This window comes from Syngnathus leptorhynchus, chromosome 4 (genome assembly GCF_054491065.1).
Source record: "Syngnathus leptorhynchus isolate UIUO chromosome 4, UIUO_Slep, whole genome shotgun sequence".
NCBI classification, from domain to species: domain Eukaryota; kingdom Metazoa; phylum Chordata; class Actinopteri; order Syngnathiformes; family Syngnathidae; genus Syngnathus; species Syngnathus leptorhynchus.
Window position 1 is genome coordinate 9,531,852 of NC_141198.1, and position 24,120 is coordinate 9,555,971.

The 24,120-nt window shown below is 43.5% G+C and overlaps 1 protein-coding gene and 1 long non-coding RNA gene across 2 annotated transcripts in view; both read left to right on the plus strand.

Moving 5' to 3' along the window:
* Window positions 1-216: 216 nt before the first annotated feature.
* On the plus strand, window positions 217-14,867 carry mn1b (MN1 proto-oncogene, transcriptional regulator b). Its single transcript, XM_085910617.1, has 2 exons — window positions 217-4,645; window positions 13,491-14,867. The coding sequence occupies exons 1-2, from the start codon at window positions 1,123-1,125 to the stop codon at window positions 13,751-13,753; spliced, it is 3,786 nt and encodes a 1,261-aa protein (XP_085766743.1). The 5' UTR covers window positions 217-1,122; the 3' UTR covers window positions 13,754-14,867.
* Window positions 14,868-15,440: 573 nt separating this feature from the next.
* The window catches only part of LOC147057952 (uncharacterized), a 143,051-nt gene continuing 134,371 nt past the window's right edge, over window positions 15,441-24,120 (plus strand). Inside the window, exon 1 of the long non-coding RNA XR_015065923.1 lies at window positions 15,441-15,673. This is a non-coding gene — a long non-coding RNA (uncharacterized LOC147057952). The remainder of the gene's footprint in view (window positions 15,674-24,120) is intronic.

The window sequence follows — 24,120 nt, forward strand, 5'->3', positions numbered from 1 at the left end:
ATGTCCTATATATTTTATGGTGCCCCATTAAAAGATAAATCAAATTGTGGCAATAAATAGCAATTTGATATGCTCAGACAAAGACAATTTGTGAAAGTCATTGCGAATGCTGATTTACACATAGGTTTACAAACGTCATCTGCTGTGGAAGACCACCTTAAAAGCATTTGTACCGCCCCCAAGCCATCTTTGGGTCTTCTGATTGGCTGGGGTGTCATGCATGCAAGTGCTGCTGGAAATGCAAAACTTGTTGCTGGCTCTTGCGGACGCGTTGATCCCGCACACAGCCAAAAGCGGCTAAGCCGAGTGTGTGTGTTCCAGTCAATGTGCTTCCAGCGCGCGCACACTTCAACACACCAGTCAGTATCGCAGGGTCGCGCACGTTTTGAAGAGGAGCAAGGAGCCAAAAGGTGCACCGCTTCATCGCAGAGCGAACCTCCACCGGCGGAGTCGAGGATGCTGTCACACCGCACCGTGCTTGTGGAGTGCGGGTAGTGCACGTCTTGCAGCCCCGGGACCAGAACCGGAACCGGGAACACGTCGCTCCGGTGCTTTGGCAGGAGTTAGTGCACTTCACAGCAAGCCGGACGACTTTCTTTGCGCCTGCACTGCAATTAGTGACATTCTAATGGACAATTTTTATTTTGATTTTTTCATCGAAGCTCTACAAAGACAGTTTTAACAATACTGCCGAAATGGGACTTTTTTTTTTTTTTTTTTTAACTATGCCATTATGGGACTTTATACAAAAGGAGCTGTGGGTACTTTAACACCTGATTGGATGAAGGAATAATAGGGCAGAATTTTTAATTTCTCAAATTTACTCTTTATTTTTTTGTGCGCTTCTCTCAATTTGGTACAGACATGTCTTTGTGCCATCACTACGCCGTACAAATACGCGCACAAAACTTTGGTGTATCCTTAGAGAGCCGGGCGGCGAGGTAAATCCAATTATTGTAAATGCATTTTTAAAGAAGTAAAAATAGAACTTTTTTTGATTAGTTCACACTTTTAAAGCTCACTGAATTGTAGTTTGCATTGCTGTTGGGAACAGACTGCTTAACAGTCTGCCCAATAAATTGCAATCTCACGATCATGTGCGATTAATGTAATGTGAGTATTATGTTTGGGCTGGAAAAGTTTGGTTCTCAGAATAATAGCAGAAACCCCAGCCAGTCAGAGAGACAGAAAAACCAACCGAGACTGAACATGGGCTCTCATTATAAAAGCACCAGTTTTCACACTGGAGGTCCACCTGGAGCTGTGGAACCCAGCATGGGCCCCATGAGTGACCCGCAGATGCTGGGACTTAACATGAACATGAACGGAGAACAGTATGGAGGTTTTCACTCCCGGAGTCACTCCGACATGCATGCGAGCGGTGGACTTCAGCAGCAGCAAGGACCCATGCATGGATTTTTTAACAACCAGCAACCTCATCAAGGACATCCTCACGGCCATCAACCTCACCCCCACCAACATCACCCTCACTTCAGTGGGAATTTTGGAGGCCCGGAGCCAGGGTCATCGTGCCTGCACGGTGCCAGGCTAATGGGCTACAATAACAATGCCATGGGACCGCAGCAGGGCTTTGGAGAGGGATTTGATCCTCTTGCTGAGGGACAGGCAGGGGATGGCTTCCCACAGCAGCAACAGCAGCAGCAGCAGCAGCAGCAGCGGCCTGGTAACATGCCTGATTTCCAACATCACGGTCCTCCCAGTGGGAGCCATGCTGTTCCTGCTCCCTGCCTTCCCCTAGACCAGTCACCTAACAGGGCGGCCTCTTTCCACGGTCTGCCTTCATCCTCCTCATCCTCTTCCGATTCTCACAGCCTTGAGAACAGACGGATGCCCAACCAGGGAGCTGTGGAGGGATTAGATTATAACTTCCCCAGTGATCCCCCGTCTGGACATTTTGACGTACCTGTATTTTCACCGACCGAGTCAGAGTCACAGTTGCCCCATTTCGGCCCCGGGAGGCCAGTACCCGGTGGGAATTTTCCAGGAAACCCTGGCATCCCTCGGGCGCCGGGCATGCAGGGCATCTCCAAGGGACATCAACCTCCACCTCCCCAGCAACCTCAACATGGAATCTTTTTTGAGCGATTTGGAAATGGCCGGAAGGTGCCCGTGGGAATGGACCCGGGGGTCAATGCGAGACATCCTCTCATGCAACAGCAACAACAGGCTGGCTTGATAGCTCGACAGAACTCCTGTCCCCCTGGCCTCCCCCGACCCCCTCAGGCCGAGTCTGGCACCGGTAACCCGAACATTCTGGACGGAGGGGTCATGATGAGTGGCCAACACAATCAGTTTGAATATCCCATTCACAGACTGGAAAATAGGGGTCTGCATCCCTATGGGGACCCCATGTTTAATATGCAACAGCAAGCTCCCCTTCCCTCCCAACAGCCCCCAAATCAGAGACTACAACACTTTGACGCTCCTTATATCAACATGGCGAAAAGACCTAGATTTGACTTTCCAAACGCGCATGGGGGTGAAGGATGGTGCGGTGGCATGGAAAATCACCTCTCTCCCTCTTCCTACCCAGGGCTGCCAGGTGAGTTCACCCCACCTGTGAATGAAGGCTTCCCACCGGGTCCGCTGCAACACACTGGGCCTGAGCAGCAGTCTTTACAGCAGCGACAGAATGCAGCCATGATGATAAAACAGATGGCTTCCCGCAACCAGCAGCAGAGAATGAGGCAGCCCAGTCTGCAGCAACTCGGTCACCACGGTGACGTGCCGCCTGGCCCGCTGGGTCATGGAGGCCCGGTGGGGGGCATGCCTCAGCCCAACTTTGACAGGGAAAATGGAGGTCGAATGGCCAGTGTTGATGGGCAAAATCCGCACGTAAACCAGGAGAACTCCTGGTTTCAAGGGTCCCACCCTCCTGGAGAGATGATGTCACGGCGTATGGGAGGAGCAGGCAATGACTCAGGGCCCCATGACATGGGTCTTCAGCAGAATGGGCCTGGCATGATGTTTAGGCCAGGTATGGCCATGCAGGAACCCATGAGAATACCCGGAGATGGACATGTGCAGGCTCTCCATTCTCCGGGCTTGCACTCGCAGTTCAGCGGCAACATGGGCAACCTCTCCCAAATGCAGTCTCCGGGAGCAGGAGGAGGAACAGGACATCCGAATGCACCGCCCGCAGAGAGGCGACCGCCTGAATTCCCTGCACCTCCGATGGGAGCGCAACCACCGTTCCCCTATGGAGGGGCAAATCGTCAGGGGCCAGCTCACAACGTCCCCCAGGGGGTGAACACCTCACCAGGGAGCTACCCTCCTCAGTCTGAGTTCCCCTCAGGCCAGCGGTCGTCTGTTAGCAAGCTTGGTGCTCTGTCCCTTGGGAATTTCAACAAAACCAGCGCTAAAGACAGTGTCTTTGGCCAGAGCTGCCTGGCGGCCCTTTCGACGGCGTGCCAGAACATGATCGCAAGCCTAGGGGCTCCCAACCTCAACGTAACATTCAACAAGAAAAACCAAAATGAGGGCAAGCGAAAACTGAGTCAGACAGAGCAGGACATTAATAGCAGCACATCTAACGGGACTGGCAGTGCTGCGCCTGAATATTTTCAGAGCGGCACTTCTCAGAACAACCAGCTGCCTGGCACTGGGAATAGCAACTCTAAGCCTGCAAGTCAAAACCAGACGGTGCAGGGGGAAGCCAGTGCCCTCTCCCCAAATTACAACATGGACGCTACCCCGTGCAGTGAGGGGAAGGCGACAACAGGGAGTGGGAGAGGGAGAGGGAGGAGAAAAAGAGACAGTGGACATGTGAGCCCTGGAATTTTTTTTTCCTCTGAAAATGGAAACCCTGTTGTGAGTCCAGGCCAGCAAACCCCTGCAGCTGGTGTTGGGGAGAGGGGTGGGGGCACGCCTCATGAGAAACACCTGCATTCACCCTCCTGGGGGAAAGGAGGTGACCTAATGTTGGGGGACCAGGCCGACCTGATGTCTTCTCTGGACAGTGGCATTCAAAGTGTCGCCAAGTCTGACAGCAGCTCGCCCCGTGTTGACTTTCCTGATGATGTCAGCGCCCACTTTGGCAATGAGGAAGAGGTGTCCTCTAGCTCAGATGCGGCAGGCTCCTCGGTCAACAAGTCCCATCGCAGCCCGATGATCGGGGGCTCGCCTAAAATGCAAGTAAATGGACAGAAGACCTTGGGCATAGGCATCACCAATCATACTACCTCGACAGCGGACAGTTATGGACTGAGTGCTGGTGGGGCCACGGGCGGAAGTGGGGTGAGCCATCCAGGTACGCCAGGGGTAGAGCAGGTACGCACCCCATCCAGCACCTCTGGCCAGGACGAAATCCACCCTCTGGAGATCCTGCAGGCCCAGATCCAGCTGCAAAGGCAGCAGTTCAGCATATCGGAAGACCAGCCCATGGCCATGAAAAACGGCAAAAAGAACGGCGATTGTCCCTCTCACAACGGAGACAACGAGCTGGCAAGCTGCAGCCCCGATGCTGGGAAGGGTTCAATGGGCACTATTGACCTTGACACACTAATGGCAGAGCAGCACGCCACCTGGTACGTGCCCAGTGACAAGGCCATGATGGACGGGTCCGAAGATGACAAGTCCATGGGACTGTGGGAAAAAAACAAGAGCCAAAACAACAACAAAGAAGGTAAGACATTTTTTTTTTAATGTAACTATTTTTGTCTTGCATCCCGCATTTAATGAGTAAACGTCAATGAATAATTTCAATGATCTGAACTGCAGCACATGATGGAAAATATGTGCATTGTGGTGACCGAGCACAAGACGCATTTTGTTCGTTTTAAAAACTCGATGTAGATTTTAAATCTTTTGCCAGTCTCAAAATCTCACTCCCGATGAGAGAAAAAAATAATCAGTTTATGTGTCAATTGCCAAAATATATAACGACAGGTGAGAGCAATCTAAAAAGCCTTTTGACAAGACAAAGACTTTTACCTTTCTTTCCCTACGGTGTATTTTTTTATTTTTTTATAGACTGCCTCATTGCAGTGACACTTGAAAAGAACACCTCAAGAAAAGTAAACATTTCCCGTGGTTCTTTATCTCAGTTTTCAGGGTGAACAACTGCATTGAGAAGATTAATAGCTTTTAGAGGATGTGCGTCTCCGCAGTGGGGTTTCCCTCGCCTTGTTTCGTGTTTGTTTATGTTATTACAATGGGATAATACAGAGCTGCTAAAATGAAATTGGCTTTAAATTGGATGGACAGAATTTCCAGAATTAATATTCTAATTAGTTTAAAATGTTCACGTTTATGTCCCCCGCAGATATCATCTAATTGTAATTTTCTTTAGGCTTTTGTCATTTTAATATTAAACATCGCGGTTCTGTTTAGTACCAGTTGCAACAAATTATATTACCATAATAACGTACAAATATTATATTGGTTTTATTGTTGCAAATTGTCGTTTTGCTTTCCTTCTTATGATATAAAACGAGTATTGGAAATACAGCCATGCAAAGCTTTGTTTCACAATATACAATTTCAGTACTCACTTAAATTTAGTCAAAGAGGAAAGAAATATTAAAATTTGCAATAAATTATTTTAGGTTATAATGGTAAAGTTTAATGCGTTTTTATACATACTTAAGCTATAACTAGTTATATTACCTTGCTTTATCCTCTACCCCAATAACAAAAATATATATTTTTTTATAATAAACATACTGTTTGTATTATGTTCTATTAATAATAATTGTTTATACTGTATAAAATCGTTTTTACAATTATTCCCAGAATGAAATGATTTCTTCATGTTTGTCGTAGACATTTGCTAGAATTATTTCCATTGAATTCCCTCATATAATTGTTTTAAGGTTATATGATATGATTTATAAAATGTGATTTTTAGTAAGTGTTTCCCCCCTCCCTTTAAAAGCAAACGATTTACATGTGATTGTCATATGACAACATTAAAAATGCTGTTGACCACCATTAACTGTAACCATTGACAGGCTTTTGGATGCAATTTTTTTGGGAATAATAATAGGAATGTATAGTCATATAATTGTATTAGCTACTATCTACCGTGTCTCCAGCGCCTCTTTGTTCTGTTCACTGCAGGCGTAGAGAGAGGTGGGGGCGCACAGCGAGCTGTCTGGGTTCGGGGGCTATATAGTACATTGTTTATGTGAGACTGGATGTCGGCTGGTAACACTAACGCAATAACTTGTAACCAGAGGCCTAATATCGCTTCAAGTCAACAGGAAAATTATATTTGCCCTTGATTATCATACACGCCTCTTCTGTTATTTGTTTTGCTTGGAACTAGTTGTCTACCACTCAACTTAATGAACAGCGACTCTAGCCTTTTAATTCCCCTGATTTATTGATGTGGTCTTAAGAGGTGCGCAAGCCCTGTTAATTTATGCAAAATAACAGTGCCAGAAGAGTGTGTATACGTGTGATGCAAGGCATATATTATAGTATAGATAATATTCTTTAGTTGTTGTTTTTTTTATATACTGATGGATTTGCCTTTGACAGAGAGACCCAGCGCTATTTGTCAGGCTGGCTTCCTCACCCTGTTGCATGCGCACAGAAATCAGAAGAAGAAGAATAGCCTTTCTCCTCTCCTCCTCTCTCCTCTTTTCTTCCTCTCGCCACCCTCCCTGCACGGACAAGAGGCATGCAGCTCGGGAGCGATCGATAGCTAGTTAGCACAAATCACGGTTCCTGACAGTTTTTCATTTGAGTGCTTCAGACAGCAAAGATGAAAAAAAATGCTGGCGGTACATTTGGGAGGGAATGGGCGATTTGAAGATTGAATCTGATGCTTGGGCTTACTACATTGAAAGGAGCAATATAACATAATCATTTAAGATAAGTCTGTTCGTGTCACAGTTCCTTAAGAGGTAACCGTCCCATAGGCTTTTGTCACTACAAAAACTATCCACCTCAACCAGTTGGTCGGGTTTTAAGTTTCTCCTGTACTGAGCGAACAAGTCTACCATTAACCGAATCCGGCTTCCGAATCAAGAACGAATTATGCTCATTAGCGTCCATAAAATATAGCTTTTTTTCTTTTACTATAATTGTTTTTTTGTTTTTTTTACTTGAGTCAAATATACTTAATTCCCCCCAGCAGTGTGTACTTATTTTTTGTAGGTTTCTTCATTGTAATATAATACTAAATGATAATTTGTGGAATTGAACAAGCAAATTATGTTAACATTAAATTATGTTTAGCAGTACTTTAAGAGTTCTAATTTCAGAGTTTTTCGACTTCTTTAAAACAGCACTCGCAAGTAGTTGTTCACAGCTATGAAGGGGAGCAATACATCTAATAAACTAATTGTAATGCTTACATTACTTTAAAAAAAAAAAAGAAGTTTAAAGTGTTGTTTTCCTCGTTGCATCACGACTGACACTGCCCGTGTTTAAGAGTAATGTGTGCTGCATTCGTGATCCACTCTGCAGGTCTCTTTTTTTTTTTTTTGCCTCCTCTTATTTTTGACTGCTTGCATAGGACGTTGCTGTTGAGCTCACTTTCATAATTTAGAATTAAATGTAAGTCCCCAAAACGTCTTCCTTGCATGATGTCAGTTCTGTCTATGTACAGTATGTTCGCACTTGAGTAATGTGTGCACTTTTGATAACAAGCAACCAGAAGTGGGATGGAGGAAGTGAACGAGCTATTTTTGTTTTTCCTTCTCGCTTGTTTCACTTTTCACTTTTTTTTTCCCTCTTCAACACATTTTAAAATACTTCACATCTGACCTTATTGAACAGTTCTGCTCTTCACTCAGGGTAGTAAGTTTTTTAAAGCGCTCAGATTATGATCAAATCTCTGTCATGCTGACTTTGACAGATTTGACAAAGAAAGATCTTGCATGTTACAATACCACTAGAATCTGCTTTAATCCACACACACAAAAAAGTTGTATTGATATTTCACAACAATCCTATGAGACTATCTGCTTTTGACATTTCAGTACAACATCACCTCAACAAACTGGGCCAGTAATTTGTATTTCCTGTTTTGAAACAGGAAAAAAATATATAATAACGTGATTGGCACTTGCTTGCATGTGGGGGAAAAAAAAACAGCTCGGGGCAGTGCTATGTGCTTTACCTGTCATTACACAGTCTTTCATATTGACTTTTTCAACAACACATGCTGCAAAGCCTCACGCACACTTCTCTCTCCTGGAGTAGCGATAATCATTATGATAATCATAGCAATTAGCTTTGCTGGTATTGTTTCCAAAAGACATAATTCATCTGCAGGCAACTCCTGCAATTTGACCCGGTTATTGACAAGTTCATTAGGAGTAGAATTGCTTGGGGTTTTTGCAGCGAATTTCAGCACGAAGTACATTTAAGCAACTGTGGCCCTGTTGTGAAGAAAAAGGCAAACAATTGTTAGTTTGTTGAGTTTAGTTGGACTTGTGTCGTGAGACTCGACTATTAGATGAGAGGTATGCAAGATGTTCTTTTTTTTTTTTTTTTTGAGTTTGCACGCGGGTATTGTGCGTTGTGCTCGTGTGCGTGCCTGAGTGTGTGCATACGGGTTTGCAGATAGTGCAACTTGATCGTGTAGATGTGTCAGCTGCAGACACAAAGTTTGATTTATTTAGACTGTGTCAGACTTACAACTCCACCCCATTGACCCAGCAGCCCTCGACGTCTCCTCTTCTTCTTTAACCTGGTGGAATTTGTTAACATTATTAGAATACATTTTACGACATCGCCCCACCCAAAAGAGGAGTTTCTTGATTTATATATAGTGCATGATTTGAAAAAATGCATATGCCACCTATGAAGTGTTTTGAACAGTGTTTTACTTTATATATGCACCTGTTTTTTTCTATTCCACTGAGCCCGTCACACTTGAAGACAGCCCATTAAAAGTTGAAGAGAGGCGTCAGGGTATTTGCTTGTTGGGTTAAAAAAAAAAAAAAAAGCAGCAGCTTATCCAGCATGGGTTTTTTTTCCACAGGAAAGGTGTTTTGGAGGAGCAAAAAATGTTTCAGAGTGTGGTAAATGTTGAGATCAGTGAGTGGGATGAGTCGCAAAATTAGAAAGTTAAATATCAGTGATTGCCAATGTATGTGACACCCATCCAAATGTGACTCGTTGACTGCTCGCCAGACAACTCTGGCAGTGTAAAAAAAAAAAAAAAATGGAAAAAGAAGCAACTTAGTACAAAACCACTGAAAGGTGTTGGGTTTATATGTCTGCTTGTAAAAAGGTGTGTATGTGTTCTCATCTCTCTTGAGGTGTCAGTGTTGTCACACTGACAGTAGTTATGTCATTTGCCATACAGCTTGTTGTCAGGCATCTTTAATTTGTATTGAGGAATTGACAAAATGACTTATGACACCTGAGCTTTTGCTCCTCGGAGACAAAAGTGAAAGCTGATTGAGAGAAAGAGAAACGAGAGATAAAAAGCGTCTCGCTCTTTCTAGGGAAAGCGAAGTTTTATTTTACATACGTGATGATAGACAATAAAACATGCGCTGCATTCTTGCATCATATGTTGGATTTCTGCGTCACCTTTTAAGTATTTGGGGCTGTTGCTATCTTTAAATAGCAGGGTTTTAGTATCTTGGGAGGGGGGAGTGAAAACTTTGAAAAAAAAGGCTTTTCCGCAATGTGCTGAGACAAAATAGAGACAGAGAAGTAGATCAATATGTCACCAGCTCGGATGACACACTGGACAGGTCATAGACATGCTTGTGAGTTATGAAGGGCCCACTAAACACTAAATCACTTCCCATGTTCTGCTTTGTGTATGCTTTCCAAAGCGCTTCTTGTGGCCGAAGAGGTGAGTGCGTGTATTTGTGCGTGTGTGAGTTTGTGTGTCTATGATGAGAGAAGGTTACAAACGCTGAAGGCAAAGCCTGCCTGGACAGGCTTCTCTCTTGCTTTCTTCCTTTCTTTCTTTTTTTCCCGCTTGCTTAAAGTTGCAGGCCGGAGAACAGAAAGGAAATTCAAACCAAAATAACCTCTCTGCCCTTGTTGGAGCAATGCGCTGCCCACCCCCTTCTCTTCTAGTCTTTGCGGAGATCCTCCCTCTTCTGAGGCAAAGGTCATAGTTTGGGAGTCGGGTTGAGTTTTGGGGGTTGGAAAGGAGTCTCACAAGGCTTGAAGGTACCTTTTGAGATGTTCATTTTGTACACTTACTTTGGGGTAGGTTGAACTGAATGTGAAAAGTAGGATTCGATGGTTCTGACATGACGGGTAGCAAAAGCATTTTTTTTTCCACGATTTTTTTTCTTCTATGGATAGTGACGGATTCTTTGTGCTGACAAAGACAGAATTCTCACACCAGGCCATCCATGGCTCTAGTTGTTATGCTAAAGGAATCTGACCTGATGTCACACAGTGTCATAGGAGCGGAGGCCTTTGGGTGTTTTTGTCAGCGAGCGGAGCGGTCTGATTGGACCGCATGGCGTTCAGAGAAGATAGGGTCGCGCCCCCGGGAGCGTGAGGTCAAAGGTGAAGTGTCGTCATGGAAGTAGAGCTCAGGATAGAAAGGGCAGAGCCATGCCGCTTGAGATTCTGGAGCCTGGGAAATCAAATTGACGGCCGTGAGGAACTAGCGCCCCCAAAAAAAGAAGCCTTGTAAAATGTTTAACTCTCTTGCGCACACTTTGTCTCCTCTTGGCATCTTTTTGTTATTTCAAAATGACAATCCATTGCATCTGCTTAGTTTATTGGTAGTCATAATACATATATTAACTTCAAAGACTGCTGCAGTTATTTTTAAATGTAAGCAAACATTCAGCGCAAAAACAAGGGGAGAATTATTGTCTGCTCCGATTGTGTAGTGACATGGAAAGCTGCGTCAGGCCGTCGGATCCCAGACACACTCGTGTCATGTACACACACCCTAATATGTGTGTGTGGGTGTGCGTGTGAGACAGAAAGAGAGAGAGAGATCATCCTCACAAGGCACTAAATAACTGTCACACTTGAAGTGAAAGCGATAAAAATAAATCACATTGAATTTGGTTATTGTTTAACACACTGCTATGGTAAACTTGTCTCCCTGGGATGAGTTTAAAGACAATTTAGGTGTGTTTCCCTCCTCAGGCTTAACATTCTCCTTTTCTCATTGCTCCTTGATGCTGAACTGTAGTTCCCCGCGGATTAATAGGCTATTCTTGATATTACCGTGAAAATGAAATCTGTGTAGGTTAGTTGGTGAGCAGCCATAACAACTTCGATTTTATTGGAAGGTTAGATTTCCCTATGTGCAAAATGTCACAGTGATTTGAGGAATTGGACTTGTATAACGTAGAATTTCACACCAGCGTTTCCAGTTTTGAACAAGTACACTGCCATGGATAATGCTTTCAGTTTAAGAGTGGCGTTTTGTTTTTCCTCCATGAAAAATCCCACAATTTTTTTTTATCATCATTTAAAAATGTCACATAATATTTTGTGTGCGTGCTGTCCATTCATAAATCAATTTTCCATACATCTTACCCTGGTTCAGGCTCGCTGGGAATTGTATTTGTCTTGTTTTTTTAAGGTGGAATATGAATTTTAACGTGCGTGCGTGTATGCACGTGTGTATGTGCAACAGCAGCTAAAGGCTGACGTGGGTATGGCAGCGGCGGCAGCGGTTGGCGTGTTGTTGTGCGTTTGGCCGAACGTGTTGTCAGTTTGCTGTGTGTCAGCAGTGAGCCAGGGGAACGCTTGGCTGCCTATTCAGGCCGGTGCGGACCCCGCTGTGCCCAGCTAGCATGAGCTGCCGGCGGCTGCTGGAGGGCGCTGAGACGAGGGAGTGAGAGTGGGTGGAGGGAGGCAATATGCGTGGGGGCGAGGGGGGGGGGGTTCTTTGGCATGCTGAGGTGTATAACCGGACCCTCTGGCAAATGTTAGGTCTCGTCAGTCGCACCTCTGACGCCGCTCTCAATCCGCATTTCTCCCTCACCGTGTCCGCACTCTTAACATCTTGCTACCTTGGGAGAGAGAATCTTTACAAAATCCTTGCAGAGTCAAATGAAACAACAGGAGGCTTGGCTGCCTGACCTTTTACCAAATCCTCCACTTTTCCATTTCAGTGGTCACAGTCCAGACAGACTGGGGGGCAAGCCTGTGTGCCCGCCTCCCTCGGTCGTCCTTGCTGCATGGTCAGGCTACGATTCGGGAAGGATGTGGAGCATGACCATAGTAAACAAAAGCCCCTACCCACCAAGAGGTTCTCTTCACATTGGCTGAAGAATACCAAAATATCTTGCTACTTAAGTAGTTATTGTTGTATTTGACTTCAAATGTGGAACTGCATACACTACTGTTTTTAAAATCTTATCATCTCAGAATGACAAGGAAAAAAAAACAAAGACCACAATATTCCTCATTTTCCTTTGTGTACGCTGTCCCTTTCCTCTTGGTGTTGAATTTATTAGTCACGCTGTGTCCCACTGCTGTGATACTACTTTTTTTTACAGCCAGCATCATTATGACTGACTATCCCACAGTAGAAGTGAAGACAGATTAAGCTTTCGTCTTCCAAAGTGTGCGCGATGAGCTGAACGGCACTGTCGTGTTGGTGGGGTGCAACTTGTCGGCTATCTCGGCCCGTGTGACGCATATTACTCCGCTTGTCAGGGCTGCGTTCTCACTGCTTCTAACACTCGACTTGTCCCCGAGTGTCATCCTTTTGCACAACACTGATCTGTTTCAACCATCCACATGGTGCTGAAGCAGAGGTTTGCGTGTGTGTGTGTGTGTGCATACTTGTACGTGTGTTTGCGCAAAGGAGATGGGAGAGTAATCAGACTGGATGTCTTCACACACTTCCTCTGTGCTTTTGGCTAAAAGGAAAAATCCAAAGCACGTAGTCCCTCCATTACCTCGGTCCAAGTTGCGATGTGTCCCTCCTCCCTCCGAGCTTTTCTTCCTCCCTGCCCCATAGTCAACAGCATATTGGCAGATGATATATCGTTTAGAAAGCACTTCCTGTCCTCGTCAATCTTCCCCTTGACTAAGTTTTTCATTACACGACTCCGAGTGATTTTTCTCCATATGTGCAGCGTGCACCGCAGGCGTCAGCATTAACTCTCTGGCACAGCGGATTTTTTAATATGATGTATAATCAACCTGTGTATGGATTTTCCGGCAAGCTTGACGCAGCCGTTTACTATGAGCCTCCACATGTCTGTGACACGAGGTCGATACGGCGGCACGGTCATTATACCAATAAATTGGGTCAAGCAGGGTTAAAGGCCAGTTTTGTCAGCGCCCTTTGACCCCAGGATCAGGGATAAGCGCAGATTTGCACGTGAGAGCAAATGTAGGTGTGTTCCATTTTGTGTGTCAGACCGGAGATAGAGTGTTTACATTGACAAGGTGGCGGAACACGGTTAAATTAATATCGCAGTGCAGATTTCGAGTGGGATGTGTAAATGACACCGGTTTAATTAAAATTGTATTTAAATGGTACGTCCGTCAGTTGCTAAATGTAGCTCATTTTGCACATTTGTAATTAACCTTTTCCTTTCTCTGCTCGCCTGCAGAATCTGAGCTGTCCCAGAGTAAAGCTGGAGTCGGGACCCCAGGGGCCAGTGGAGGAGGAGGTGGAGGAGGTGGAGGAGGAGGAGGAGGAGGAGGAGGAGGAGGAGGAGGAGGAGGAGGAGGGAACCACCTTCAGTGCCTGTCTGTCCACTGCACAGATGAGCTGGGGGACAGTAAGGGCAGAGGAGGGCCCGTTTCTTCTTGGCGCTCTCTCCACTCTGATATTTCCAACCGATTTGGGACATTTGTGGCAGCACTGACTTGAATCAAAAGCTGTCCCACCACAAAGGAAGAGGACAAACTAAGATCAGAGACAAATGACAATGAATGATGAGGATCAAATGTGGAAAGTGCAGGCATCACTTGCCTGTTCAGGGAGAGAATGACTTTCACATACAAATGCAAAAACATACACCAACACATAAGCAGACATGCATACAAATATCGTTTTATTGTCAAACATGCAGTCAGTCACTCAGACACCGCTGGACATGACAGCGTGGGCTCGACTCATCGACGCCCCATCTGGAAAACCTCAATCCTACATGTATATTTTTTTCTTGGCCTTTTTTTCTGTGGGGGAGGGGGGGGGGTTGTTTTGTTTTAAAGAAAAGTATAAACTTGTCAATGATTATGACATAGCAAAAGCAGATATATTCAGTTGCCACTGGCTGTAATTGTGTAGCGGTGTTGACACGTGATGTAATTGGCAGGCTGAGGGTTTTTTTTATGATGTTAGTAGATATGGCCTTTCTGCTCACTCACTTACACATAGAGCTCTAATGTAAATATATATGAACCCGTTGTAAGCAACTGTTGCCCAAAAACTTTCATCACACGGTCCTATCTTGATTATTTTTGTTCCAGAAGTGGAATTTATACAGAAGCATAACTGAAGATGGATGAATATGCATGAATGTATGTTTTTTTTTTTAGGGGATGGGGGATTTGTTGTGTTTTGCCTTCATGTCCAAACAACTTTGTACCGCTATCATTGCTGCTGTTCATTTATGTTGTAAGAAACTTCTTCTCTCATATTCATGAGCTCAACCTTGTATACAATTCAGCCAATGGGAACTGAAATGGAGGCATTTGCATTGTTTTAATAAGGGAATTGAAAAAAATGGCTATTGGTATTGCACATGTATAATAAGATTTAAAAAAAAAATGCTGTGTGTTGGGCAATCTTGTAATCTTTAAATAAAGCTTCTGTTTGAATTTCTGAAACAATAGATGGAGGACTGTGACAGCAATTTATGAACTGATTTTTTGTTTACTTTTTAAAAGATAAGTAAAGTGCAGTCGTCTGTTTTCCTGCATATTGTATATATCTGTATATGTTTTATTGAGTAACTAAATAACAATAAATATGACGTTAAAGGTGGAACTTTATCCGTTTGCGTTTTTTTTTTTTCCTTCAGAAAAACAACGTGCAGTACAGTGGATAAAAATGTTGCTTTCACGTATCCTATAATACCATGTTTACCTTGAGCATCATGATCCAATGCAAAATGTCGGCAGTACATCCTAAATGACAGCTATGACAAGGAAGTTGTGAAGTGAAGCACACCAAGTGACAGCATGCAGGTTCTTGTAAAATATAGAAATGAGAAGTGGCAAATAAGCGATGCTGTGCAATGTGTATCTTCTTAATGGATTAAGACTCTAAGATGATTAATTCTGTGCACAGTTGTTCACAACGCTCATCTCATTTCATCCTCACATCTTTAATGACAGTCCTGCTCAGTTCATGCAACTTCTTATAATTTGAAATTTAAAAAAGGAAACCAAAAAAAGACAATTGCCATCAGAGAAATAGACTCCTAGATTCCATAATTAGCGACCAAAAATATTCAAATTGGTATTTTAAGTAGCTTCAGGAGAGTCTGGGGTCCTTGGTGGAGTTGACTTAGTCTCCAGTAGGATAGTTTCAGGTTTGCTGATGAGCTGATCAGTTGAATCAGGTGTGGTGCAGCACAGAGACATGGAAAGGATATGGCTCTCGGAGGAACAGGGTTCCCTACCTGTGCTGTCAGCTGTTTTTTTATTTGACTATTTAATCGAAACATTTAAAAGTTGCATTGGAGTCTGTAGTTCTTTTCCAGATACGCTTCATTGTTACAAACGGTACACAGAATAATAATCTGTCCCGTTTCTGATATGGAAGCCAAGCACAGAAGGGGAGGTAAGAAATTGCATCTTTTGTCACCTTTTTTTCTCAGTTTGATCTTGTTTCCAGCCTGCTTCTGTGTTCAGACTTAATGTGCAAATTCAGATGTTACATAAAGAAACCCCTGGTAAATTGTAAATAATTCAGGACTCAATTCTAATCTGTTATGCACTACAAACTCTAACCCTAACTAAGATAGTTACAACATTTCAGAATGATGCCGCCCAGTTCTATACATTGCTGCAATTTGCAACCATGATGTTAAAAATTAAAGTCAAAGGGCAAGAACAATCTTTTGTGCAGCAAAATATTTCCTCTCTGTTGACTGCACATGTATCTAATGCTTTGGGTAATCTAATGAGTGTTTACATCCAATATTCAAATATCTTTTTTTTTGTTTTCAAACAAAGCCATGCAAGTACACAAACTTACTTCCCCCAGCTATCTTGACTATTTGCTATCTGCATGAATGCTTACTGCCAATCAATAACCCCCATGTAGCATCTCTAAGGTGGAGACGTCAATGCTACCTAGTAGTGCTTATGATCAGCCTGCGTCGCTGCTGTCTGGCTTTCACAAACACGCAGAGTAACCGCAGTTCCCGCAGGCCTCTGTTATTTGGCTGCGTTTGACGCTGTAGCAGGCGCCTGCTGTGTAGAATTGCAAAAGCGTGTTGTTAATGGGATGCCCAGAGAGCCTCGGTGTTGGCAAACAGCAGCCGAAAGAGAGTGTGAGGGTGTCACCTGGGAGGCAAAATGTTTTGATATCTGAATCAATGAAATACTTTTTTAAAAATGTGACATGTTATGGTTTTGACTGTGCACATTTTTGTATGCAATTAGATGTTACATGTTGTGTGTTCCACCCAAATGGCAAACCAGACTTATTTTTTTTGGTATAAAGATAAGATGGTGTAGATTTTTTTTCCCGGTGCAGCCCATTAGTCAAACAAAGGAGTAGGAAGTGGAGTAGTGATAAAGGATCACAAAGGTGAGTTAGTGAAAATGAAGAGAAAATACAATTCAAATTATGTGTAGAGCAGAGGGAATCTGAGTTTTCAAGAGGAAGATGATGTAAAATATAATGTACAGACAAACAGCATAAAACAAGATTACAGTTGTTGAATATTGATCATGACTCGGGATGGCTGACATGGTGGAAAGTAGTTGCACCGCAAAACGTCTTGTCAAAAAAGAAGTCGTTTTTTACTTAGGGTTTTTCTGAAATTCCATGTTTAGTTGTGTTTTTGGCATATAGATGTATAATTATGCCTTAATTTCACAGTACATGAACAAGATTTAAGATAATTCCTTCTTTTGGAATTTTATGCTACAATTTATTATAGACAGGGGACAAATGCCTTTTCATTAATTGAGTCATTGTTGGACTAGACCCTTTCATTTTTTCAAAATATGAGTTTTTAATTGTGGTATCATTTTTTTTTTACTTTCAACTTTGTGGAACAGTTCTAGGAACAAAAATAACAATAGTTTAGGGAAGGCCATTTTCTGTGCCATTTCAACCCAGTCACACAGTTTTGGCATGAACAAAAGGCAAATTCCTGATCTAACATCAGTGACCTCCAATTTCATTTTTATTCTCTGAAATGTTCATCTATGGACCAAATCCCCCCGATACATGCCAACATTTTGTCAAAAGTCTTCCCACAATTGTGGAAGCTTCAAAACTTTCTGACGAAAGAAATGACCAGACATACTGCCGCTTTTCTTCATCCTGTATACTTTTTTGTTTGTTTAAAGAACATCTTGTTCAAACAAAAGGAGCTACATATGCTTGAACAGTCAACTCTCTGTTGAAGCCAAGAGTGTCCTAAGTGACGCACTACCTGTCTGTCTGGTTTGACCAACCTCTTTCCTGGAAGGACAGGCATGTGCTCACAGGTTTCGACTACACGCTTGATAAAATCCAGGTTGCTGTTTTGTTGTATGTGCAGCAGCTTGCACGTGAAACACCCAACCTCAGTTTGAGATGATGAAAAACTTGTTTTGCTGTAGTACTCTCCCTCGGATTCTCAACGGTGAAGTCTGCTGTGTCGTGGGAGAAGCGGTGCCCTGTTTTTTGTGGACATGCCTGCTGATTAGCCTCCGACGTGCAGGACATAGTGACAAAGAGTCCTCGGGGTATTGGCTCCGGTCAAGATGTATGGCGCTGGACCTTTTCCTTCAATGGCAGCCATGCCGAGGGTGGAGGGTGGGAGGGCGAGGGTTGGTGGACACCGTGCGGTTGCTTGAGAACTTGTGTGTTTCCCAGCCAACGCACATCCAAAGAATAACAATTTCACTCGCCATGAAGACCATCCATGGAGCTGTGGGGGTCGTGTCCAGAAAGCTGGGCCAAACACTTTCCTCTCATGCAGCTTTCTGTGTACTCCTATAAATAAATCCCCTATTTGTATAGAGGCGATATGCATCTTTGGGAAAATACCACAATGTTGACATAGGAGCACCCTCCACACACTCCGGCCTCCCCCCCTCCCTCCACCCACCCACCCACTTTCTCCCTTCGACACTTTCTAGCCGTTGTTGAACTTTTGAGATGAGAACAGCGAGCGAGGGGGAGCGCAAGAGAAGGACAGAGAAATGGAAGGAGATTGGGAGTAAAAGAAGTGTCTTTTAGAGGCCTCCACGGTCTTTAAGCCACTATGGTATCCACCAGAGCCCTCACATACACTCAGCATCTAAAGAGCTTTTGTCCTGTAAAGAGGGGCTTGGCTAAATTGGGGGTGCTTGTGGATTGGCGGGTGGGATCGGGCTTGGTGCAGTATATTTGTCTCCCACGTCTCCATCACTGGAATGGTGAACTTCTTTATGAACTAGGCGGGGTGTCGTGTGGAGGGGCAAAAGGGGCTCAGGTTTTGGGGGGGAGGTTGGAAATTTTCCAAACATTGCCTTTTTGCTTTCAAAGAAAGCTCACTTGTGTAAATGTGCTCTTTGTCCCTTGGCTTATTGTTTGAATAGCATTGTGGACGTTTTGTGAGCAGCTCACAGGGGCTGGCGGGGCCACGGAGGAATGGAGGGGGCCTCTAGCTGAATGACTCAGAGCTAGGACACCAGGGTTTCGGAAAGGTATCATTAAGGATCTATAGCCTTAGATTCCTACTTCCACACAATTGCTTGCAAAACTGTTGGACAGAAACAGGAATACCAATTAACAAGAGTTTCCGAGTTCACATTTACAAAAGTGGTGGACACTATTTGAGTGTACTTAATTAAGTTAATGAAGTTAAGCCCAATTGAGACCACGAGGGCTGGATCCCAGATGATTGTCCCATTGTTGGGCGCTCTTGGCAGACAGAAACAATATGAAAACAGCCGGACTCCGGGGCTCTATAAAGGGATTTCCTGATAGAGCTGAATGTCTGGAGTGCTTCACTGAAGCCAATTCATGACTTCCATCTGTCCTCTCCTCTGGCAAATGGAAAAGAAGCACAATGCATTTGCATGTTGGGCTTATTTACATTTAAACAGTGGATGGTGGACTCCTTTTTCTTGTAGTTTAAACACTAGATTTTTGCAAGGTCTATTCAAGACGGGCTCGAAACCGGCTCGATAGTTTGGTAGTGATAGTTTGATAGAGGAGGCTGGCAGTTTTCTTCAGGTTGTTCATTTTTTCTTCTTTTGCTCAATTATGTTGATTCTTCAGCTCAGTGCGGTAACGAAAAGCACGTTTTACACAAGGGTTATACATTTGAAGTTAAAATAAATACCATTGTAGCAAATTTATCTCTAGTGTGCATTTGTCCCAATTTAAAACAATTAACTCTGTATCTTATTTAATCTACTTTTCTTCAACGTACACTGAGCACTCAGTGTTGGGGTTGCTTATCTTCATGATATGTGCACTTGAGCTACGCAGAACAGCTTTTTCCACAGATTTTTAAATTTGTTGATAAGAACATTTGATGGGTGAGCAGGCACATCAGAAACCATTTGTACACAAGCATCAGAAATTACCCATTATATGTCCCTTTTAAAGTTGTCTTTTTTTGTATTTAAGTGTACTTAACCATTTATGTTCACAATTGTACATCCTCATAGTAACAGGTGCAAAAAGTTGCACAGACCAGAAGCAGACTTACATTCAAATTCAATGAGGATAATCCTTTGAGGATAAGTAAGGCCTCGTAAATCTACCGCTCTCCATGTCAGGACAGTCTAACGTAGTTTTTCTATTTCTTGGTCTTGTGTGTTAGTCTCAAGTAAATCCCCAACCCCACCGTATGGTCCTCTAGCTTGCTACGTTCAGTTTTCCATGTCCGACTCATGCCATCTCTTGATACCTTCTGACCTCTCCTTTCTTCGATCCCGTCACTCTTGAGACTCACATGGGGGGGTTTCTGTTGGAAGGTGATTGAGCATGGTACCCTGCTTCGACCCTGTCCTGCTTTGTGTGGGGACGTGTGCCTGTGTCAGGGGCAACAATTAGTGGGGCGCGTCCCCTACCATTAATCACAGACAGTGCTGGAACTCAGTTGAGGCCTCGAAGCCTGTTGCACTGCTCAATAATAACTTGAGCATGGGCATAGGCATTTCATCAGGCTCCAGTTGGGATGCGCGTTTTTGTGAATGTGCCGTCTGTTTTTTTGTCCTTTTACTGGTTACATTACACTCACCGGCCACAACATTAAGTGCGGAGTTCAAACGATGAGCAGCTTGGAAGAAATACTTATTGTATCTTTTCCTTTTATGCTATAGTGCAAAAGACAAGTGTCATATATCAATGTATGACTATCTGATGGAACATTATGAATATTTTTTCTTGTATGAATGAGGTGAATTCTTCTCATGTGCTGTCAACATGACATTACGACAAGTGAAACCATGTTTTTTTATTATATACTGATAACATACACTGTACTATATACACTTAATGGTCTTTGGTCTGACCCTAAAACAAGTTTCATTGACATATCATTATGTCAAACTAAAGCGCATGTTCAGATTCAGGAACATTTTCTGCAGTATACTTAATATGCAAAACAGCTGTTTTATACAAAATGAGTTACGCTGCAATTCCAAAAGCGAGATTCCAATCGTTAACTATTTTTCATTCCTTTTTTTTTTTTTTCATTGTGGTTGTGTATGATGTATTAAAGGGGCAGTTTGTGGTTCTCATACTGCTGGTAAGATTTGAAGGCAGCCTCACGTGAGTCTACCATGTTGAGTCTCTTGTGTGCGACTAGTATAATGTAACCAAGGAGAATGAGAAGAACAACATGACTAAAGTCAGCTGTGATCACTCCCACAGCGGTGCAGACCTCGCTTTCTTGCATTCAGTGTCCTGTGCTTGGCTGCAGAATTCCCAACAATGGGTTTGACCTGCAATTAGAAAAGTCTGAATGATATAAGAACAATTATAAAAATGTATTAAAAACAAATATAAGTTGCTATTTCCTTATCATTTTGAATGCTTTGAACAGCCCAGGCTCGTTCACCTGTGAAAGTAATCTTTAATGTGTAACCGAGGCGAGCTAAAGTAATGGGCGAGTATGTGATTCTCACCGCCCAATGCCCCAGGGAGGCCAGTGACAGCTCTTTCTTTTAGCCTCGCTGTTAGCTCATTGAGCTCTCACCCGATGAGGACGACTGTGGTGGGGTGGCAGTGCGTGCTAGAAGCCCAACGGTGGCTGAGCGGTGTAGGACAGCATTGTTGTGTTTGATTCCCCTTGTTTTGTCTCGAGAGCTGTCCAATTCCTTCTTTTATTTTCCGGTTGCTAACCAGACTTAAGTCATTCCGCCAAGGAATTATGTCTGCGGGAGGCTGCTGGGTGTAGATTCTGCAGACTCTACTTCAACTAAATTATTAACATATGGGTTCATAGGTATTGGAACGGCTGTAAGCAAAAAAACATAATTGAAGTAAATATATTGACACTAATTTAAAATTACAACAGCATTTTCTTTTTCTTTTGTCCAATTTTGGGGGGATAATCCTGTTTCAATGCAACAAGCAAATGTCCATAAGACAGAGTGACGTTGTGATCCAAAAATATTTATTGTTCATCTCAGCACCATCAATGGAAGCTTGTGTCTATCTTTATTTGTGCGGGTGTCGCTGAAGAAGATCAGAGAAATGTAACATAATGTGTTGAATTTCTTCACTACATTAGTACTTTGAACTATTGCATTAAATTGAATTGCTGTAGGTTGCCTAAAATAAATGTTACGCATAGTGCAATTAAGTTTCCATCCACATCCCATCTTGCAGCCATTTTTAAACTACTGTACATTCAAATTATTATTTACAATTTCATTAAGAGAAAATTCACTTTAAACTCTGCTGCATATTTTGTACTGCACATCACAAGTAACCAAATCAAACACATAATCTGGGGGATGGCGACCGTGCCTAAGGGCACCTCGACAGTAGCCAGCAAACAAATTAGCTTCTCGCCAACATTCACATTTTAGTACGCAGCGGGACTTGAACCTGTAACCTTCCGGCCCCCCCAGCCTAAACCGATGAGCTCCTGCTGCCCCATTTCTCATTTCTGCAACTGCACCGCATGCACAGGGCAAATATGAACCTGACCTCCTGTGGGAAAACGCTCCCCCATTTAGCGTCGCGCTCAGAGTGGCCCGATCGATACTGTGGCAGGATGTTAAATATTTGTCATCAGACGATCACACATTGATGAAACAAATCAATGAATGATAGGACAGAATGAGACAGGATGGCGTGCTTGTGTATCCACTTCCTTGGGGAAAAAGCAGGGATAAGAAAGACACGAGGACAGAGATTCAGATTTGTGGCTCACGAGAGGCATAGCTGTTTCTCCACTGGGTGCTATCTGTTTAGTAGAATAAAATGATGAATGGACTCACTAGAGGCGGAGCAGCATCAAATGAAACAGACAGCCCTGAGTTGTTGCATATGTGCATGAATATAACACGCATAGGAAGGTTGCTAATACATCCAGTGGCATCAAGGTATTTTAATACATTTACTTGATGTGCCCACCCAACACATTCACGCACACGAACGCACATGCACACGCACATGCACATGCACACGCACGCACACACACACACACACACACACACACACACACACACACACACACACACACACACACACACACACACACACACTCTGCTCTGTATTCTGACCATTCACTTACTGTCTTTATTTAGTGCATAATGATTTGGGAGTGTGGGGGGGCTCGCTTTTTCTCCCTCACTTTTCTCTGCTCCCCATGCTTTGGAATAACAAAGGAATGAAAAGCAGCCAGATGGTAGCTCATGCCTAATATAAAATCAATACACTGCCTCAAAGTGAGGAAGGAGAGAAAAAAAACCAGGTCTTGGTGGAAGAAAAAGAGCATTCAGATATTCCGAAAGCCAAAATTGCACTTTTGGGTCTCTTGTTCTTTCTCCCCCTTTCTAAATTCATTTATCCCACATTGCATATGAGCACAGGTGGCACACATACACACTCACTCTAGCTGTAACTTTTTTTCCCCCTCAAACTTCGGAGTAGTCCTTGGTCTGCTTCACCGCAAGAACGCACAGATGTCAGCACATCTGATTGGGACACAAATTGAGGTAGCTTCTGGGGTGAGGTAAGAGATAGTCTTTGAAGAAGGAGATTACAAAGGGCTATTGAGAAGACATTAGGCTAATGATAATTGGCATAGTGAATAAACAGAGAGAAAATTGAAGGCAGGAGGTCTGTGGGAGGGGACTATTTAACAAATGCAAAGAGGTGATACGTTACAAGGTAATTTGATTGACAGCCACATGTCAAAAGGTGATATGTGTGTGGCTCATTGAGTTGACTGCAAGTGTTTGCTTAGTTTATGTGTTTGTGAGCGAGTGATCCAAAGTGTAAGATAATGTGTTTACACGCTGGTAAAAGTGCCACTGGGTGTGTGCAAGGGCAGTAAAGTTTGTCCCATGCTGAGTGGGCGTGCTTGCTGGGTGACAGATAGACCGGGGAGTGAGGGGACACTCTGCTATTTAGCTGATAATTAAGGGGGTTTATCTTAATTTGAGTTGTTACTCCCCGTCCTCAGCTGTGATTTATGAGATGCTGGCCCAGCACTGCACCCTTGCTCTGCCCCTTAACACCAGGAACACAATCAGGATAGCTCATCTTTTCAAACATAACACCACCCACAGAGAGCCTCTGCATAGGTGCAAATTCTGAAAATCGGACCCAAAAAAACTTGCACACAAGCCTAGTGAGATTCTTCTGCTCACGAAGGGTCACCATAGTACTGAACTTATTAATGTAGTCTGTGTCCCGAAACTTGATTTCTTTGACTGCATCTCATGTGGAGCGCTACAGGAACCCTTGAGCAAGATTCCCAAATCTAATTTGCCCAAGGTGCTGGAAAAATTAGAATAACGTTGTAAAACTGGCGTGTTGTCTGAAGTTTCAAAAATGAACAAAACAACAATTAAATATTGTATTTGGATTTTTGGGCCAGTACCACATAC

Coding starts and splice junctions, on each gene's coding strand:
- mn1b (XM_085910617.1), top strand. CDS start 1,123: ATGTTTGGGCTGGAAAAGTTTGGTTCTCAGAATAATAGCAGAAACCCC. Junction 4,646..13,490: donor CCAAAACAACAACAAAGAAG/GTAAGACATTTT, acceptor GCTCGCCTGCAG/AATCTGAGCTGTCCCAGAGT.